At 40.9% G+C, this 17,057-nt stretch overlaps 2 protein-coding genes across 2 annotated transcripts in view; one reads left to right on the forward strand and one right to left on the reverse strand.

The window, feature by feature from the left end:
• Positions 1–17,057, forward strand: part of LOC139844521 (uncharacterized) — a 62,455-nt gene that overhangs the window by 13,600 nt on the left and 31,798 nt on the right. The window lies entirely within an intron of this gene.
• On the reverse strand, positions 11,041–16,808 carry LOC139904648 (uncharacterized). The gene is made up of 2 exons (XM_071886581.1): positions 13,899–16,808; positions 11,041–11,167 (listed from the first exon to the last, which is right to left on the reverse strand). Exon 1 carries the CDS (start codon positions 16,806–16,808, stop codon positions 13,923–13,925), a length of 2,886 nt encoding a protein of 961 aa, XP_071742682.1. The 3' UTR covers positions 11,041–11,167; positions 13,899–13,922.

Consider the following 17,057-nt stretch of genomic DNA (forward strand, 5'->3'; position numbering starts at 1 on the left):
CATTCCGGCCCCGACACCCACTGGCGACCCCGGCGCCTCTAGTTCTGGAGCTAGCTCTAGTGTGCCTATCCCGGCGTCTTCTTCCAGACCCCTGAGGCAACTGGCTCGCATTGGTGGCATAGATATCCCCGCGGAGTTTGGGGAGGGTCCTTTCCGTAATCATTGGCGCACACCTTGCCGACGCACTGCCGACGGCCGCTTAGCCGTGATTACGCCAGGCCGACACCGACAGATGTTGGCCGCTTTCGGATATGTTGAGCCACCCGCGCCACCACCGCATGATTCAGACGACGGTTCTTCCACCGATGCTTCTTCAGACGACACCTCATCTGACGACTCCAGTGATGAGGAGGATCCCGCTGACCGACCGATTCAGGCACCTTCTACCCCGCCAAAGAAGCGGTATCGCTTCGCTGGCATAATTCCCGGTCGTACTGTCACTGACGCTTATGGTCGGCGTCGTAGGATCACTGCACGTAAACGGCTGGTGCCGTACCCCGCCGACCCACTGATATTACCGTCTCCACCCAGAGCCGGACCATCCACTTCAGCACCACCGGCTCCACCTGCACCGCCAGCACCACCTGCCCCATCACCTTCCTCTAATGAGGAAATGAGGCGAGAGATTGAGATTCTCCAGACTCGAGTTACTGAGCTCGAGGAGCAGATGGCTCATGTTTTGGACATCTTGTACCCACCATCGCCGTAGGACTTTGTACTAGATTCTGTATTGTAATCTCTTTTGTAATTTCATATTTCACTTATGTAATGTACGAACTTATTGTAATGTATGAACTTATTATCATTAATGAATGGAATTTGTGTTGTTACTTTGTGCGCAAATGTTCTATTTACATTATCATATCATGGTTTTGTGGTACTTATATATGCTTGCATTACTTAATCAACATGTGTTGTGCTGCTTTCATGTTGGTTGTTATATACTATATTATTATTATTTGCATAATGGATTTTGACTTGAGTCAAAATGTTTGTATAGAACATCATGGCCAACGGGAGATCTATCCCTACCGCGGCACAAATTGAGGAAATGATTAACGAGCGAGTCGCTGCTGCACTAGCTGAAAGACAACCCCAAGTTCCACCACCACCGCCTGTCAATCCACCTGTCGTCCGAGATGGGTGTACTTACAAGGAATTCCAAAACTGCAAGCCACACTACTTCAGTGGCACTGAGGGACCCGTCGGTCTCACCAGATGGTTCGAAAAGTTGGAATCGGTATTCAGGGTTAGCAACTGTTCTGAGGCTAACAAAACGAAATTTGCATCTTGCACGCTGTCTGATGGCGCGCTCACATGGTGGAATACCATGGCCCAAGCGAAAGGAATTGATGAGGCGTATGCTACGCCTTGGGAAGAATTTAAATGTGCTATGATCGAGGAATACTGTCCGAGAACCGAGATTCAAAAGATGGAAATCGAATTTATGCAATTGAAAACCGTAGGGAACGACCTTAACAGCTACAACCGTAGGTTTTTGGAATTGGCTCTTATGTGTCCAACCATGGTCACCCCCGAATTTAAGCGTTTGGAGAAATACTTCTCGGGACTTCCTAAGTCCATCAAGGGTAATGTTACCTCATCCAAACCACCAAGCGTTCCCGAAGCAATGCGCATGGCGCATACTCTCTTGAATCAAATCATCCTGGACGAGCCGGAGAAGGCTAAGTTTGAAACTGTTAGTGGTGAAAAGAGGAAATGGGACAACAACCACAACAACAACAGGGGTAGGAACTATGATCAAAACCCGGCAAAGCGACATGAAGGGTTTAGGCAAAACAACAACATACACAACAACAACACCAACCCCAACAACAACAACCGCACCAATCCAAACTACAAAGGAACCTTACCACAATGCAATAGGTGCTACAAGCACCACACTGGGTATTGCAATGTTATCTGTGAGAAGTGCCAACGATCTGGACATGTTGGCAAGGATTGCAAGGTTACCACTTTGAATGTGAAGCCAAACCACAACAACAATGGGCCTAAGAAGTGTTATGAATGTGGAAAGACGGGCCATTTCAGAAACGAGTGTCCTAACAAGCGTAAGGATGGCGGACCACCACGTGCTAGAGCCTTCAATGTTAATGCAAGGGACGCTCGCGACAACCCCGACTTGGTGACAGGTATATTCAAGATCAACAATCTTTTAGCTTCTGTCCTATTTGATACTGGTGCCGATAGGAGCTATGTGTGTAGACATTTTTGTGATAAGTTAGATTGGTCGTTAGTTCCTTTGAAGGAAAGTATGCTTGTCGAGGTCGCCAATGGAAAACTTGAAAAGGTTGACCATATTAGTCGTGGAGCTATTATCAACATAGCTGGTGCAGATTTCGAAATTGATTTGATACCTATCAAACTGGGAAGTTTTGACGTGATCGTCGGTATGGATTGGTTGAGCAAGATAAAGGCCGATGTTATCTGTGGAGATAAAGCACTTCGCATACCACAAGGAGATGGCGAACCACTGGTTATCTATGGAGAGAGATGTACCTCGAAGTTGAACCTCATTAGTTGCGTGAAAGCACAAAAGATTATGAAGAAGGGACGCTTTGCTGTCCTAGCACATGTGAAAGCGGTAGAAACTAAGGTGAAGAACGTGAACGATGTGCGTATTGTGAACGAGTTTTCCGATGTCTTTCCCGAAGAACTGCCTGGATTACCGCCACCGAGGGCAGTAGAGTTTCAGATTGACTTAGTGCCAGGAGCTGCACCTGTAGCTCGCGCACCTTATAGACTCGCACCCTCCGAGATGCAAGAATTACAGAGTCAACTACAAGAGCTATTAGATCGAGGGTTTATCCAACCAAGCTTCTCGCCTTGGGGCGCACCTGTGTTGTTTGTAAAGAAGAAGGATGGATCCTTCCGTATGTGTATCGACTACCGTGAACTCAACAAATTGACTATCAAGAATCGATATCCTCTTCCACGGATTGATGATCTTTTTGATCAACTACAAGGATCGAGCGTTTATTCAAAGATCGATTTGCGATCCGGCTATCACCAGTTGAGGGTGAAGGAAAGTGACGTGATGAAAACTGCATTCAGGACCCGTTATGGTCATTATGAGTTCCTCGTGATGCCATTCGGTTTGACAAATGCCCCTGCCGTGTTCATGGATCTCATGAATCGTGTCTGCAAGCCTTACTTGGATAAGTTTGTTATCGTCTTCATAGATGATATCCTCATCTACTCTAAGAACGAAGAAGAACATGAGCAACACCTCCGATTAGTGCTTGAACTCTTAAGACAAGAGCAACTTTACGCCAAATTCTCCAAGTGCGAATTTTGGTTGAAGGAAGTACAGTTTTTGGGTCATGTTGTGAGCGACCAGGGTATCAAAGTTGATCCCGCCAAGATTGAAGCCATCAGTAAGTGGGAGACCCCCACTACTCCAACGCATATCCGCCAATTTCTAGGTCTCGCCGGTTATTATCGAAGGTTTATCGAAGGATTTTCTCTGATTGCGCGTCCTTTGACCGCACTGACTCACAAGGGCAAGAAGTTCATTTGGGAACCCACACACGAATCAGCATTCCAAACTTTGAAGAAGAAGTTAACCTCCGCACCTATCCTATCACTTCCTGAAGGCAGTGACGACTTTGTTGTTTATTGCGATGCATCGAAGAGTGGTTTTGGTTGTGTATTGATGCAACGATCAAAGGTTATTGCCTATGCCTCCCGCCAATTGAAGATTCACGAGCGGAACTACACTACACATGATCTTGAACTTGGAGCCGTTGTCTTTGCACTCAAATTGTGGAGACATTATTTGTATGGAACTAAGAGCACTATCTTCACCGATCACAAGAGTCTCCAGCACATCTTCGATCAGAAGCAATTGAATATGAGACAGCGTCGATGGATCGAGACGCTCAACGACTACGATTGTGAACTCCGTTATCACCCTGGCAAGGCCAATGTTGTAGCTGACGCTTTAAGCCGAAAGGAGAGGACGGCACCTCTCCGTGTTAGGGCTCTGAACATCACCATCCATTCGAACCTCAACAACCAGATCAGAGTAGCCCAAGTTGAGGCTCTCAAGGAGGAGAACATATCTCACGAGCATTTGAACATACTTGTCTCTCGATTCGAGGTTAGAGAGTCTGGACTCCGATGTTATGCCGGAAGAATTTGGGTACCTTACTATGGAGATCTACGAAGCCTGATACTTGATGAAGCACACAAATCGAGATATTCGATTCACCCCGGTGCAGGTAAGATGTACCACGACCTTAAGGAACAGTATTGGTGGCCGAATCTTAAGAAGGACGTTGCGACTTATGTTGGTAAGTGTTTGACTTGTTCGAAGGTTAAAGCCGAACATCAGAGACCTTCTGGGTTACTTCAACAGCCGGAAATCCCACAATGGAAGTGGGAAAGGATTACAATGGATTTCATTACTAAGCTGCCAAAGACGGTGGGCGGATACGATACTATTTGGGTTATTGTTGACCGCCTCACCAAATCTGCACACTTCCTTGCAATGAAGGAAACTGATACAATGGAAAGACTTGCTCAGCTGTACATCAAAGAGGTTGTATCTCGTCATGGTGTACCTTTATCAATCATCTCCGATCGCGATCCCCGTTTTGCTTCCAGATTTTGGCGTTCTTTGCAAGAAGCCATGGGAACTCGTCTTGACATGAGTACTGCTTATCATCCTCAGACTGACGGACAAAGTGAACGAACGATTCAGACCTTGGAGGACATGCTGCGTGCATGTGTCATTGATTTTGGAAAGGCCTGGGAAAGACATTTGCCACTCGCCGAATTCTCGTACAACAACAGTTATCACTCAAGCATTAATGCTGCACCTTTTGAAGCATTGTATGGTCGTAAGTGCCGATCTCCTATTTGTTGGGCCGAAGTAGGCGAAAAGCAAATCACCGGACCCGAGGTAGTTCACGAAACCACGGAGAAGATCGCTCAGATCCAAGCTAGACTTAAGACTGCCCGTGACCGCCAAAAGAGCTATGCTGATCTTAAACGGAAAGACTTTGAATTTAATGTTGGTGATCGTGTAATGTTGAAGGTTGCACCTTGGAAAGGTGTGATCCGTTTTGGAAAACGTGGAAAGTTGAACCCACGATACATTGGTCCATTCGAGATCTTGGAACGTGTTGGACCAGTTGCATACCGTTTGGATCTACCAGCACAATTGAGCTCAGTTCATCCTACCTTCCATGTGTCAAACTTGAAGAAGTGTCTTGCTGCACCCGAACTCATCATACCTTTGGAAGAACTTACTATTGATGACAAACTCCACTTTGTGGAGGAACCTGTTGAGATTATGGATCGTGAGATCAAAACTTTGAAACGCAACAAGATTTCGATTGTACGAGTACGATGGAATGCCAAACGAGGACCTGAGTTTACTTGGGAATGAGAGGATCAAATGATGCGGAAATATCCTCACCTTTTCCCGACTCCTCCATCTACTTCAGCTTAAATTTCGGGACGAAATTTTCTTTAACAGGTGGGTAATGTAACGACCCTGGTTTTTCCAACGTTATTTATTAATAATTATTATTATTAATACGCTTGATTAAACGAATGTATGTTATTACATTTACATGTTGCTTTAATTGCCCGTACTTGAACTTTAAATGCCCGAAACGTCTTTGTGACACCCGAAACTTGCACGAATAATATTTTAAGATATTATTTACATTCATGATTAATTTTATTAATCATTTTAATTAACTAAGGCTATTAGTTAGTTACTTGGGCTTAACTTGGACTTTTAGTGGATTAATTGTTAAACTACTTGCAACTTGGGCTTTATTAGTTAATGGACTAGTGTAAGCCCACCCTACTTCTATTTATGAGTTAACTAGCCCACATGACCCTTGTAAGTGTTAGTTGGAAGGTTAACTAGATAGTTAAAGGCTTTAGGAATCTTGTTACTTGCTATCCCCATGCACAACCAACTAATAACCAACTTTAAGCCTTCTTTACATGCAAATGACCACCAAACAAACCTCTTCCCCCCTTGTTGCTGCAGAATGCCGAAACCTTTGAGCCATTTAGTGGTGTTTTGGTTTCCATTTCTTCATTACAACTTACATACAATACTCTCTCATTTACACACACATAAAATACTTGAAACTTCTCTCAAACTTTACTCTCTTTTTCTCTCATATACTTGTAAGTATGATGAACTTTTTCTCTTCTCCTCTCCTTGTAAAAACTGATTTCAAACACCTCTCAATCATCATCAATCTTTGTTGTTATTACTTGTTCTTGTTAAAGATTAATTACTTGTCTTGATTACTAGTTATTATTTACTTACTTACTTGTCTTTCTTTACCAAGTTACAAGATCAAACTTTCTAGTTTTGATTCTTCATTTATATCTTGTATTTAACAAGAACATCAAGAACATAATCTCTCTAGTTATGTTCTACATATTTTGTTTCAAAGAATTAAAATTCATAGTTGTATAAACTCTTTACTTGTAGTTCTTGAAGTAACTTTGAAGTTACTTCACTTAAAGATCAACTTGGGTTGAATCTTTAAAAGTAAGAGCAACTATGAATCATCTTCTTGTTTAGTTAACTTTCTACTTTATTTATTTCAAAGATTTAAAGTTTATAATCTTTATAATTGTTACTTGTGTTCTTGTTTGTTGTATGTTACTAGAATACCACCTTCATGGTTGGTTTAGGCTTATCATTCATTTTTATTTATTTCTTATTGTTAGTTGCTTACTACACATTTGAACAAGGACATGAAACCAACAAGAGCTTACACTTTGGTGCAAGTATCATGGATCCAACACTTGGTTGTGATCTTTCTTAGTGTTCATGAACTTGTTCATAAACTTACATGTAACCTTGGTTCATCAAACACCTACAACACTTGCACTTGAGTTATGATGGACAAACCTTGGTCAAAATGATGTTAACACATCAACGAGTTGTACACTTGAAGCTATACGCATCAAGGATGAGAACCGTGATGAACATCAAGCACCGAGACAACCGGAACTCTCCAAAACCCACTGTTCTGTCCAAAACCTACTGACCTGATGTTTCTGGAACAGACCAGTAGACCTGGGCTGTTCTAACCTTGATTTTTAGATAGAACTTTTCGAGTAGATAACTTTTCATATAGGACTCGTCTTAATCCGAGTTACGGTTTAGGATTTATGGCCCTCCGATCATTACCATGTCCTTTAACGTTGTGCAGAAATTTCTGACCTACTCGCACTTAGACCGTCGCCACGGTCAAACCAAGACGAGTTTGCTTCTGTAAATTTTACCACACTTAAGGGACTCATAGACGGAGCCATGACCACTGGTCTCACCTTAATTCAGTAAGGGTAGAGGCCGTGGTGACTGACCGAAGTCAGCCTTTGTTTTAAATGACTTTCATAAACGAGTCTTACTTGTTACCTTTTGTTTAATGATGATTGATGATGACCCTTATGACCTTAATTACGTACTTGTAAACCTTTTGAGACGACTTATTGACTTAGTGCTATTTGACTTAGGTTGAGGACGTTTGGACCGTTACTTGCACACCACTTTCCGACTACTACCTTACCATTACTACTAATCATTGTGAGTTATAGCATTCCCTTTTTACTTTAACTTATTTTGGGAACTGAGAATACATGCGGATTTTATGTTTTACATACTAGGCACGAGTACTTAAACTTTATATATGTGTGGGTTATATAACGGCAGAAACATTCCCTTTAGCTCGGTAACGTTTAATCATTGGTTTTTGAACCGTGAACGCGAATCTTAGATATGGATCCATAGGGTTTGACATCCCCACTCGGGCTAGTAGCGCTAGCATTTAACGAGTGTTTAATACTTCGAGGTTATACGCACTTGCCAAGTGCACTTTAAGGGGGTACATTAAACGTTAAGTTAGTTACCGGGTGCCCACGGTTAAGCATATACTTTTACATACTTTTGAAACGCTCGTTGTAGCACTGAAATCTCGTGGCCTACTTACATTACTGTTATACATAAACTATAGCTCACCAACCTTTGTGTTGACCTTTTTAAGCATGTATTTTCTCAGGTGCTTGAAGTCGCTTCCGCTATCTTACTAGTCGTGCTGTAGAACCCGCTGCCTAGAGTTGTTATCGCATGACTACTTATGTTGCATTCAAACTTTTTACTTATGAACTTATGTTATGTAACGACCATTATGGTCACGTACACTTATTTAATGCTTCTACTTAGCGAAGCATACTTTTGATTTGTAAAACAATTGACGTATGTTATGACGTCACTTTTATTTATAAATGTAAACTCTGTTTTGAAAATGCATATAGTACTTAACCTTGTAATGATCCTGTTGTTGATGGTCCGTACATGATGATTTAGTACGGGGCGTCACAGATACCATCTGTAGCGACCCGACAAAATCGTCATTGACGGCGCCGTCTACTTAGGTCCCGTCACGTGGTCATAAGTCTTTAAAACAACGTTTGACCAAAATATGTCGCATTCATTCAAAAGTAAGGATGTTTCAAGGTTTATAAAGTAGTTCAACGACTAAACATGTTACAATGTTTTAAGTACAATTGAAAACTATGCGACACAATTTAAGTTAAGTCAAAAGACGCTCCATGTATGCATGTATACTCGACATTCAAGCAAGTATCAAAAAGAGTGCGGAAGCATGTAGCACATAGCGTTCAAGGTCCTGAGAAAACATATAGAAAACTGTCAACGAAAACGTTGGTGAAATCATAGGTTTAGTAAGTGAGTATGTAAGTTGAACCACAAGATTTATAACGTTGAAATAATAGTAAACCATTCTAAAATTTGTTATCACGAGCACCCAATTATCAAGGCTTAACTAACGTTACCCCATACACATAGTGTTAGAACCTAAACTTATTCTCGAAAATATATTTCATCCGCATAACGGTAGCGAACCGTTCGAATGAGGGTTTGTCAAACCCATATGGCCATACAATATAAGTTCTCGCTTACACCCAGCAAGTGTAACTAATGATAATCGAATTGAGGCATTTTTGTTCTAACTCGTACGTAGAATGTTTGTTTTCGTACTTGTGTTCACTTGTAAAACGAAACGTTTATGTTTTCTCATCCCAAATGTAAGTATAAAAGAGTAAAAGTGGGACTATGATCTCACCTTGAGTGCACGGGTAAATAGGTACTTCAGAAAGTAAACGTGTGCAAAAATAAATGCTAGTCTTGACCTAAACAAATAGGTTGTATCAATATCGGTAAACACGGTCAGTCAAAGTTGTTCAATTACTCCTATGGCTCGTTACGACTCGATTAATATAGCATGTGAGTCAAATTGTCAAGTTTCATGCAAGATATAAGTATAAACGCAAGTTAGAACGATTGCATAAGAGTTTAGTTAAGTTTGACTAAAAGTCAAACTTAGTCAAAGTCAACGGGGTCGCGTCGGGTCGGGTTTCCGACCATTACACATAAAAACGTAGTCATATATAAGCATGTTGGCAAATTTCATGTTAAACGGAGTTGCGAGTAAGCGGGAATAGAATTGCAAAAAATCAAAAATTGACTTTGGTCAGGGAGACTCTCGCGACCGCGAGCCCAAACCTCGCGACCGCGAAGTGGCCTTTTTCAGCATCTGGTGACCGCGAGCCCAAACTTGGCGATCGCGAAGTGCCCTTTTTCAGCAATTGGTGGCTGCAAATTGTGATATGCACAAACCAAACTTCAAATAACCATAAATCATGAACCGTAAACATTTAGAACACGTATCTTATATCGTTGGAAAGGTAATTTAACGAGGAATACAAATAAACACATTTAATCAAACAAAAACATCATTTACAATAACCGAATTCCCAACGAATGATCCTTTTTTTTTTTTTTTTTGAAAAGCAAAAATATTATTATTATATGGAATATTACAATACAAGTCCCTATATGCTTTTATACAATGCTATAAACGAAACGGATCAGCTGAGAAAATATGGAATAATTATCTGAACTTATGATCGGGGGAGACGTAGACTAGATAACACTACGAGGGACGAACTTGCGTAAAAGAACAACAAGCGGGGAAGGAGGGGACAACCGTGCCGATCAAGCGACTACAAAGTTGACACACAACCAACCCATTTAATCTAACCCACATAGGCTATATAGAATAACGAGACCATCCCGATTTGAATTAAGTTATGTTAACCGACGCCTATGCGGTTTGAAGGAGGTGACACGTAAAATGACGGGTTGAGTAGCCATTGATGCCAATCGATAGGTGTTTTCTTCCGTGAACGATTTGAGATCCAGCTAAAGCTTTGAGATTGGATCTCGGAGATTATCACATCGGGGTTCCATATTTTTCCGGAAAAAATCTTTAAGTTCCTATGTTTCCAAATAATGTAGCACGCAATCCATTTAGCAGCTTGCCATATTGAAGAACCAATGGAATTATGTGATATGCCTTGATCCGAGATGATGGCATCATTGATGTTAGAGATACTTATGTTGTTTTGATTCCACCAATCGAGAAATTGTATCCATATTGAAGATACTTTTTGACAATTTAACAACGCGTGATCAATGGTTTCAATTTGGTGCTCACATAAGGGACATAAGATGGTGTGAAGGTCAATTCCTTTTTTATCGAGTTCGCTTCTAACCGGGATTTTTTGTTGAACGGCCCTCCATGAGAAAATGAATATCTTTTGTGGAACGAATTTGTTTTGAGGTAGTGAAAGGTTTCTAGAGTTTGTGCCGTATTTAAGCTTATTGATCAGATTTGACAGTGCTGCTGAAGTGTAGATGCCGGATGTGTCAAGGGAACATTTCCATGAGTCGGGGCGATCTGAAATAATAACAGATGTTATTAGGTTGTTGAGCTCCGTGAGATAGTCCTTTGCACGACCACTAGGAGGGCGGGACCAATCCCAATTACCGATCGAGGTAGAGTTAACGTTCATTATTCTATCAGCAACAGTTGCTTCTTTGCGGGATTCCAACATGAATAGTCTATGAAATGTATCTTTTAAGCACTCAGATCCGATCCATATATCATGCCAGAAGCTTATTGATGTGCCATTTCCTATGCGCTTTGAAATCGAGGATGTGAAGGTTGTGCCTATATTGTCAGCAACTTTTCCAGCTTTAATAATCTCTTTCCAAATGGTGCGACCTGAAATGTTCCTGCATAAAAAGTTAGTATCCAACCCTCCCCCCGGCCCATAAATGCTTTTGATTATTTTTACCCATAATGCATTATCTTCGTTTTTAAAACGCCACCACCATTTACAAAGTAATGATATGTTTTTAGCAAAGAGGGACCCCACGTTTAAACCCCCACAATCGTATGGCAAAATTATTTGGTCCCATTTGATCCAATTAATTTTATTATCGTTTGAAGATCCTCCCCAGAAGAATTTCCGTCTTTTAGATTCAAGTACCTTAAGGATAGCGGATGGTGCATGAAATAAGGAGAAGTAGTATAATGGGATACTACTAAGAATTGATTTGATGGTCGTAAGTCGACCTCCGAAAGAAATAGATTTAGCAGCCCAATCTGAAAGCCTTTTGTCGAATTTCTCAACGATCGGCTGCCACGAGGAGGCGTGAGATGTGGGTACACCAATAGGAAGTCCAAGATAGGAGAACGGGGTATGACCCGCAGAGCAGTTCATGTAGCAAGCCATTTGTTCGGTTTCGGTCGTAGATGTACCTATACCGTAAAGTTTGCTTTTACGGAAGTTAACTTTGAGGCCTGAAATATTTTCAAAACATTTTAGTAGTTTGGAGATATATTTGGCGTTTCTTTTATTCCATTCGCCGAAGAAGATTGTATCATCAGCATATTGGAGGTGTGTAATATTGAGATTGTCATGTCCGATCTTTAATCCTTGCAAATGACCATTGGCTAATGCTCTTTTGACAAGTATGTTAAGACCTTCAGCAACAATGATGAACAGGAATGGCGAAATGGGGTCACCTTGTCGGATTCCTCTTTCAGGGGAAAATTCTTTGGTGGGAGAGCCATTGATTAGTACAGAAGTAGATGATGACCAAAGGCATGCCCGAATGAAACCAATCCATTTTGGACCAAAACCCATGAAGTGCATGGTTTTAAATAGAAAGTCCCACTCAATGCAGTCAAATGCCTTTTCGAAGTCAACTTTAAAGATTAAACCTTTTTGTTTTTTACGTTTTAATTCATCAATTATTTCGTTTGCAATTAGGACACTATCTAGGATATTTCGACCTTTGAGGAAAGCTGTTTGTTCACTACCAATGATTTTATGAATGACCATGGCAAGGCGATTGGAGAGTATTTTGGTGAGAATTTTATAGTAGCTACCTATTAGACAGATTGGGCGATATTCATTTAATCCGATTGGGTTGGGTTTTTTCGGGACTAATGTGAAGAAAGATGCATTACATCCTTTGGAGATTTCTGAGTTTTCCCAGAACCAATCTAGAGATTTAATGAGGTCGGTTTTAATCAGTTCCCAATGTTTTTTAAAGAATCTCATGTTGAAACCGTCCGGCCCAGGAGCTTTAGAGCTATCGCAATTACATATGGCTTCCCATATTTCTTTTTCGTTAAATTTAGCTTCTAGGAGTTGATTGTCCAAGGAGGAAATGTATTCAAGATGTGAAACATGATCGAAAGGGCATTCGTCACGTAAGTGTTTGGATCGGAAGATGTTGTTAAAATAGGAGTATGCTTCTTGTTTTATTAGATTAGGATCTTCAGTCCATGTACCATTAATTGAAAGCCCGTGGATGTTGTTTTTACTTGTTCTTCTTTTGATATAGTTATGAAAGTATTTCGAATTTTCATCACCCTCAAGCGCCCATTTGATTCTAGATTTTTGTTTAAGCATGTTTGTTTTCTTTTTTTCTTTGACGATGTGATGCATTTTTTCATCGATCCATTTTTGTTTTTCAGTTTCGGATAAAGGTCTAGTTTCGGCGGTTTGTTCCCAATTATTACATTCAGTAAGATGATCACGTATTTGGGAGTCTAAGTTATCAAGTTGATTACTATGTTTTTTAAGTTCTAATTTAACGTTTTTTAGTTTGTTACGGAAAATGCAGTCAGGCCTATTCCCACTAATTGGGATCAACCAAGCCTTTTCTATGATGGTGTCGGCATCTTTTAAATCTAGCCATGTGTCAAAGACACGTATTGGCTTAGGGCCAGAATCGAGGAGGTTATTTCTTAGGATAATGGGACAGTGGTCAGAAAGGTCCCGATCAAGAGTTTTGGAGGATGTGTTGGGCCAGATAGTGAAGATGCCATCGGAAATGAGGAATCGGTCAAGTTTACTAAACTTCATTGTTTTTTCACAAATCCTTGTGAACCTTTTACCGCCTAAAGGAAGATCAATTAATCCAGAGTTATTTATAAAGTTATTAAAATTATCTGCCCAATTTTGATTATACTCTGTGTTCATGCGTTCTGTTTTGTTTCTTACTTCGTTGAAGTCACCAAAAACAATGTGTGGGATATTAAGGGAGTTAGTAAGGGATGAGAGTTCGCTCCAAAGTCTAAGTTTTTTTGAATGGGAATGGGGGCCATAAACATTAATGAAGGCAATTTCAGAGTCATGACCCGCCCACGTGCCACAAATTGCAAGAAAGAATTCACCCTCAATAGCATAGTTGAACGAAAAGATATTAGTATCCCAAATAGTTAGGATACCTCCGGAAGCACCATCCGAATCCTTTTGGACGAATTTAAAATCAGAATTACCCCAGAAAGATTCAATGGTGTTGTCACGTGTTTGGCCGCATTTGGTTTCCTGGAGGCCTAGAATTGATGGTTTTTCTTTATAGCAAATACGTTTAAGCCAGCTTATTTTACCCGTTTGTCCAATACCCCGAATATTAAGAGAAATCGTACACATGAGAAAAAACTTACAGAATCGATGTGACGGAGGTGGATTCATGGGTTGTTGCGACGAATCCCGATGCTTTTCCCGAATTCGAACGTATCCAAGCTTTTGCTAGAGGTAGAACCTGTCTTTTTAGTCTTTTTGTTATGTACCATGTCCATATGAGATCCCTTCGAGAAGTAGGATGTGCTACCACCACCGTTAGACGAGGACTTACAACGTTTAGCCAGTTGAGAGATTCTAAGCTTTTGGCCACTTCTAGCTAGATGTTTGATGTAAAGCATATTGGATCTAGGTCTTTTAAAATCTGGGTTTTGAGAGGTGTTTTTTGACTTAATGATAGGTTTGGCGATGGTGCTAGAAATTTTTCTCTTTTTAGAAATTTCTTTACCCGTATAAAGTAAAGGTTCGAGGTTGAAAGGATCGGAATTTGTTTGTTGTGTAGCGTTAGGGGCAGGCATAAAATTTAATGGAGAGTTGGATTGAGGGTTTAAAGGGGTAGTACAGGGGGTGTCGTTTGTGGTATGGTGAGGGAGGGTTTCGGGAACAGAATCTGCATGTTCTTGTGTCACTATTGGTGAGCATAAATCATTTGTTAGAATGTGTTGAGGTGAGCTGTCCATATTAGATTTACCCGAGATGTGGCTAGGTGTAACAGGGGTATCATTTACATGATTCGATGGGCCGTTAATAACAGTGTTGGGCTGCGGGATTGCAAGGGTATCCTCTCTTGGTGGGCTTGGGGGGGTATTGGTGGTAATGGGCTGCGTGATTACAGTGGACTCCAAAGGGATGGTTTTTGGTTTTGGTTGATATGAGGTGGTATTATATGGCCTTGCTGTATTAAAATCAGGAATAGGAGGTGGTTCAATTGGATCAGTTTCATTCGATGGGCTAGTTTCTTTTGTAGAGCTAGTATTATTTAAAACAGTTTCGGGATTGGAAGGATTATGGGTGTGAGGGTTTGTGGTGTCAAAGTGGTTGATGGGTTTCGATATGCTAGGAGATTGGAGAGATTGGTTATCGGCATTATTAATTAAGGGACGAGTATCCATTCGTTTAGAGGAATTAGAGGAGGTTTGGTGAGGAGGCGTGGGATCGTGGTTGTTGTTACGGGTGGTCTTTTCAGCGTTTCCTTCAACTCGATTTTCACAATCCAAGTGGGACTCTTCGTCAGAAATGTGATCGTCCGAAAGAATTTCATCATCCCAATTCGACGAATTATCGATATCACCATAAGTGTTAAACATAGAAAAGTTTTGAACTTCAATGATGTAAGCCTTAGATTGATTGACGTCACCGGGGTTGATAATAACTTGGCCGTTTATCGGTGAGAAATTGTTTGTTTTGATAATTACCGAGCCATGCGATAAATCTTGGTTGTTCTCATTGGTTATAGAGCAATTAAACGTTTCAATTACCTCGCCCCAATTTTTTGCTATGTCAATGAATGTGGATTCTAACCAACAAGTAATAGGTACCCCGAATATGTTAACATAGACAAGTCTACCAGAGGTTTTGTAAATTTCGGGATCCCATGGGTTTATATCTTCAAGCCATTTCCATAATGGGTGTTCCGAATTGTTAATCAAGTCTAGGGCCGGGTTGGGTTCCTCAAATATAAGCATTAGATCATGCCCGCCCAGGTATTTGATAGTAAACCCACCAAGGTTTTCACTTTCACATATTTCATTAAAATATTCAAGGAATTCAAGATCTTTAACTTTGGCAATAACCGCTTGACCAAGTATTTGGATAAGATCATCATTAGAATTTACCTTAATCGAGGGGATGCCGTAGTTTGTAGCCTGCTTGTTTAGGACCACTTCTTTGAAATTCCTTTCGTCTACAGGTGAGTTAAATGCAACCTTAACATTGTTCCTAGAACCCGATTTTGCATTGTTAGGCTGTGGAGCTTGTTTCTTTCCTTCGGGATCACGGGCCTTGTAAACTTTGAGTAAATTGTCACCCGCAACAATGAGACTTAGTCTCCTCGCAAGAGAATCTTTGTGGTAATCTGGAACGTCTAAGAATCTAACAAAACCAAACTTCCTTCCGTTTTTTAAGGTCTTCCTGGGGATGTAAACCTCGTGGATATTGCCATATTTTTTGAAAACATCCCATAAGTCCGTTGAACACCAGTGTTCGGGAAAGTTGTGGAAGAGGTATGAAGTAATTCTAGACTTGTCGATCGGTTTTGGCAATTGATTTGTTTTAGAATTATTCGCATCTGGAAAAGGCTTGCCATAACGATTGATAAGGTTGGTGGCTGATTCCCGTATTTTGAAGTTGTTGTATAATTGATTGTAGGATGAGTTTAACCTTGTCGATTGATGATTGAGACCAGATTTGGATCGGATAAGGTGGGTTGGATTCTGCTGGTTATTGTAATTAGACGTGGTGTTAGTCGATGAAACAGATTGGTTTCGGGGGTTGTCCCTAGCCTTAGCAGCAGTATTGACAGAAATATTGGCATTGGAAAGGGGAATGTTGTTGGGAGAAGTGGCTGGGATTTTATGGTTAGAGTGATAACCACCATTGTCGTTTTTAGGTTCGGATCTAGGGATCCACTGTTGCCGGAATTGGTTCTTGCGAAGGCCCGGATTTCCATATTTTTGGATTAAGATTTTTGCCTGATCGATTTTAGGGTTAGATATATTCTTACCGTTATGTTTTCGTTGGACCACTCTCCAACCGTCATCTGTATCTTCAGCTGGAAAGGGCGAGGGAATTGGAGCCTTTTGCTTGTATTCAACCCCATAACCTGGCCACTGATTAGTACCAAAATTAGCCGGAGAACATGGTGATGTCTGTATACGATTGGCGAAAGTGTTGTGGGGATTGTGGATGTGCCGTCGGGAAGATGAAAGATGCATGTACCGGCTAGTTGCCGGCGTGAAAGGAGACAGTACGATGGTAGGGATTGAGGAGATCATGAGATCGTGTTTTTTTTTTTTTTTTTTTTTTAGTTTACTATTATATAAAAAGGTGGATTAAAAGTGGAGATCAGGTGGTGTATTGGTGGTGTATTGGTGGTGAGAGAAATAAAATCAAGTAATCCAGACGTTACAGGTGAACATCGGGACACGAGTTGAGAGAGAATATAGAGAATATAGTGAGAGTATACTTTTCTGCTGTTATAAAGAGGAAAAAAAAAAAAATGATATCAGAGGTGGACTTCACTC

The sequence above is a fragment of the Rutidosis leptorrhynchoides genome, chromosome 4, assembly GCF_046630445.1.
Source record: "Rutidosis leptorrhynchoides isolate AG116_Rl617_1_P2 chromosome 4, CSIRO_AGI_Rlap_v1, whole genome shotgun sequence".
Classification (NCBI taxonomy): Eukaryota; Viridiplantae; Streptophyta; class Magnoliopsida; order Asterales; family Asteraceae; genus Rutidosis; species Rutidosis leptorrhynchoides.

Excerpts from the sequence above, each read along its gene's own strand:
- LOC139904648 (XM_071886581.1), bottom strand. The coding sequence starts at position 16,808 with ATGATCTCCTCAATCCCTACCATCGTACTGTCTCCTTTCACGCCGGCA.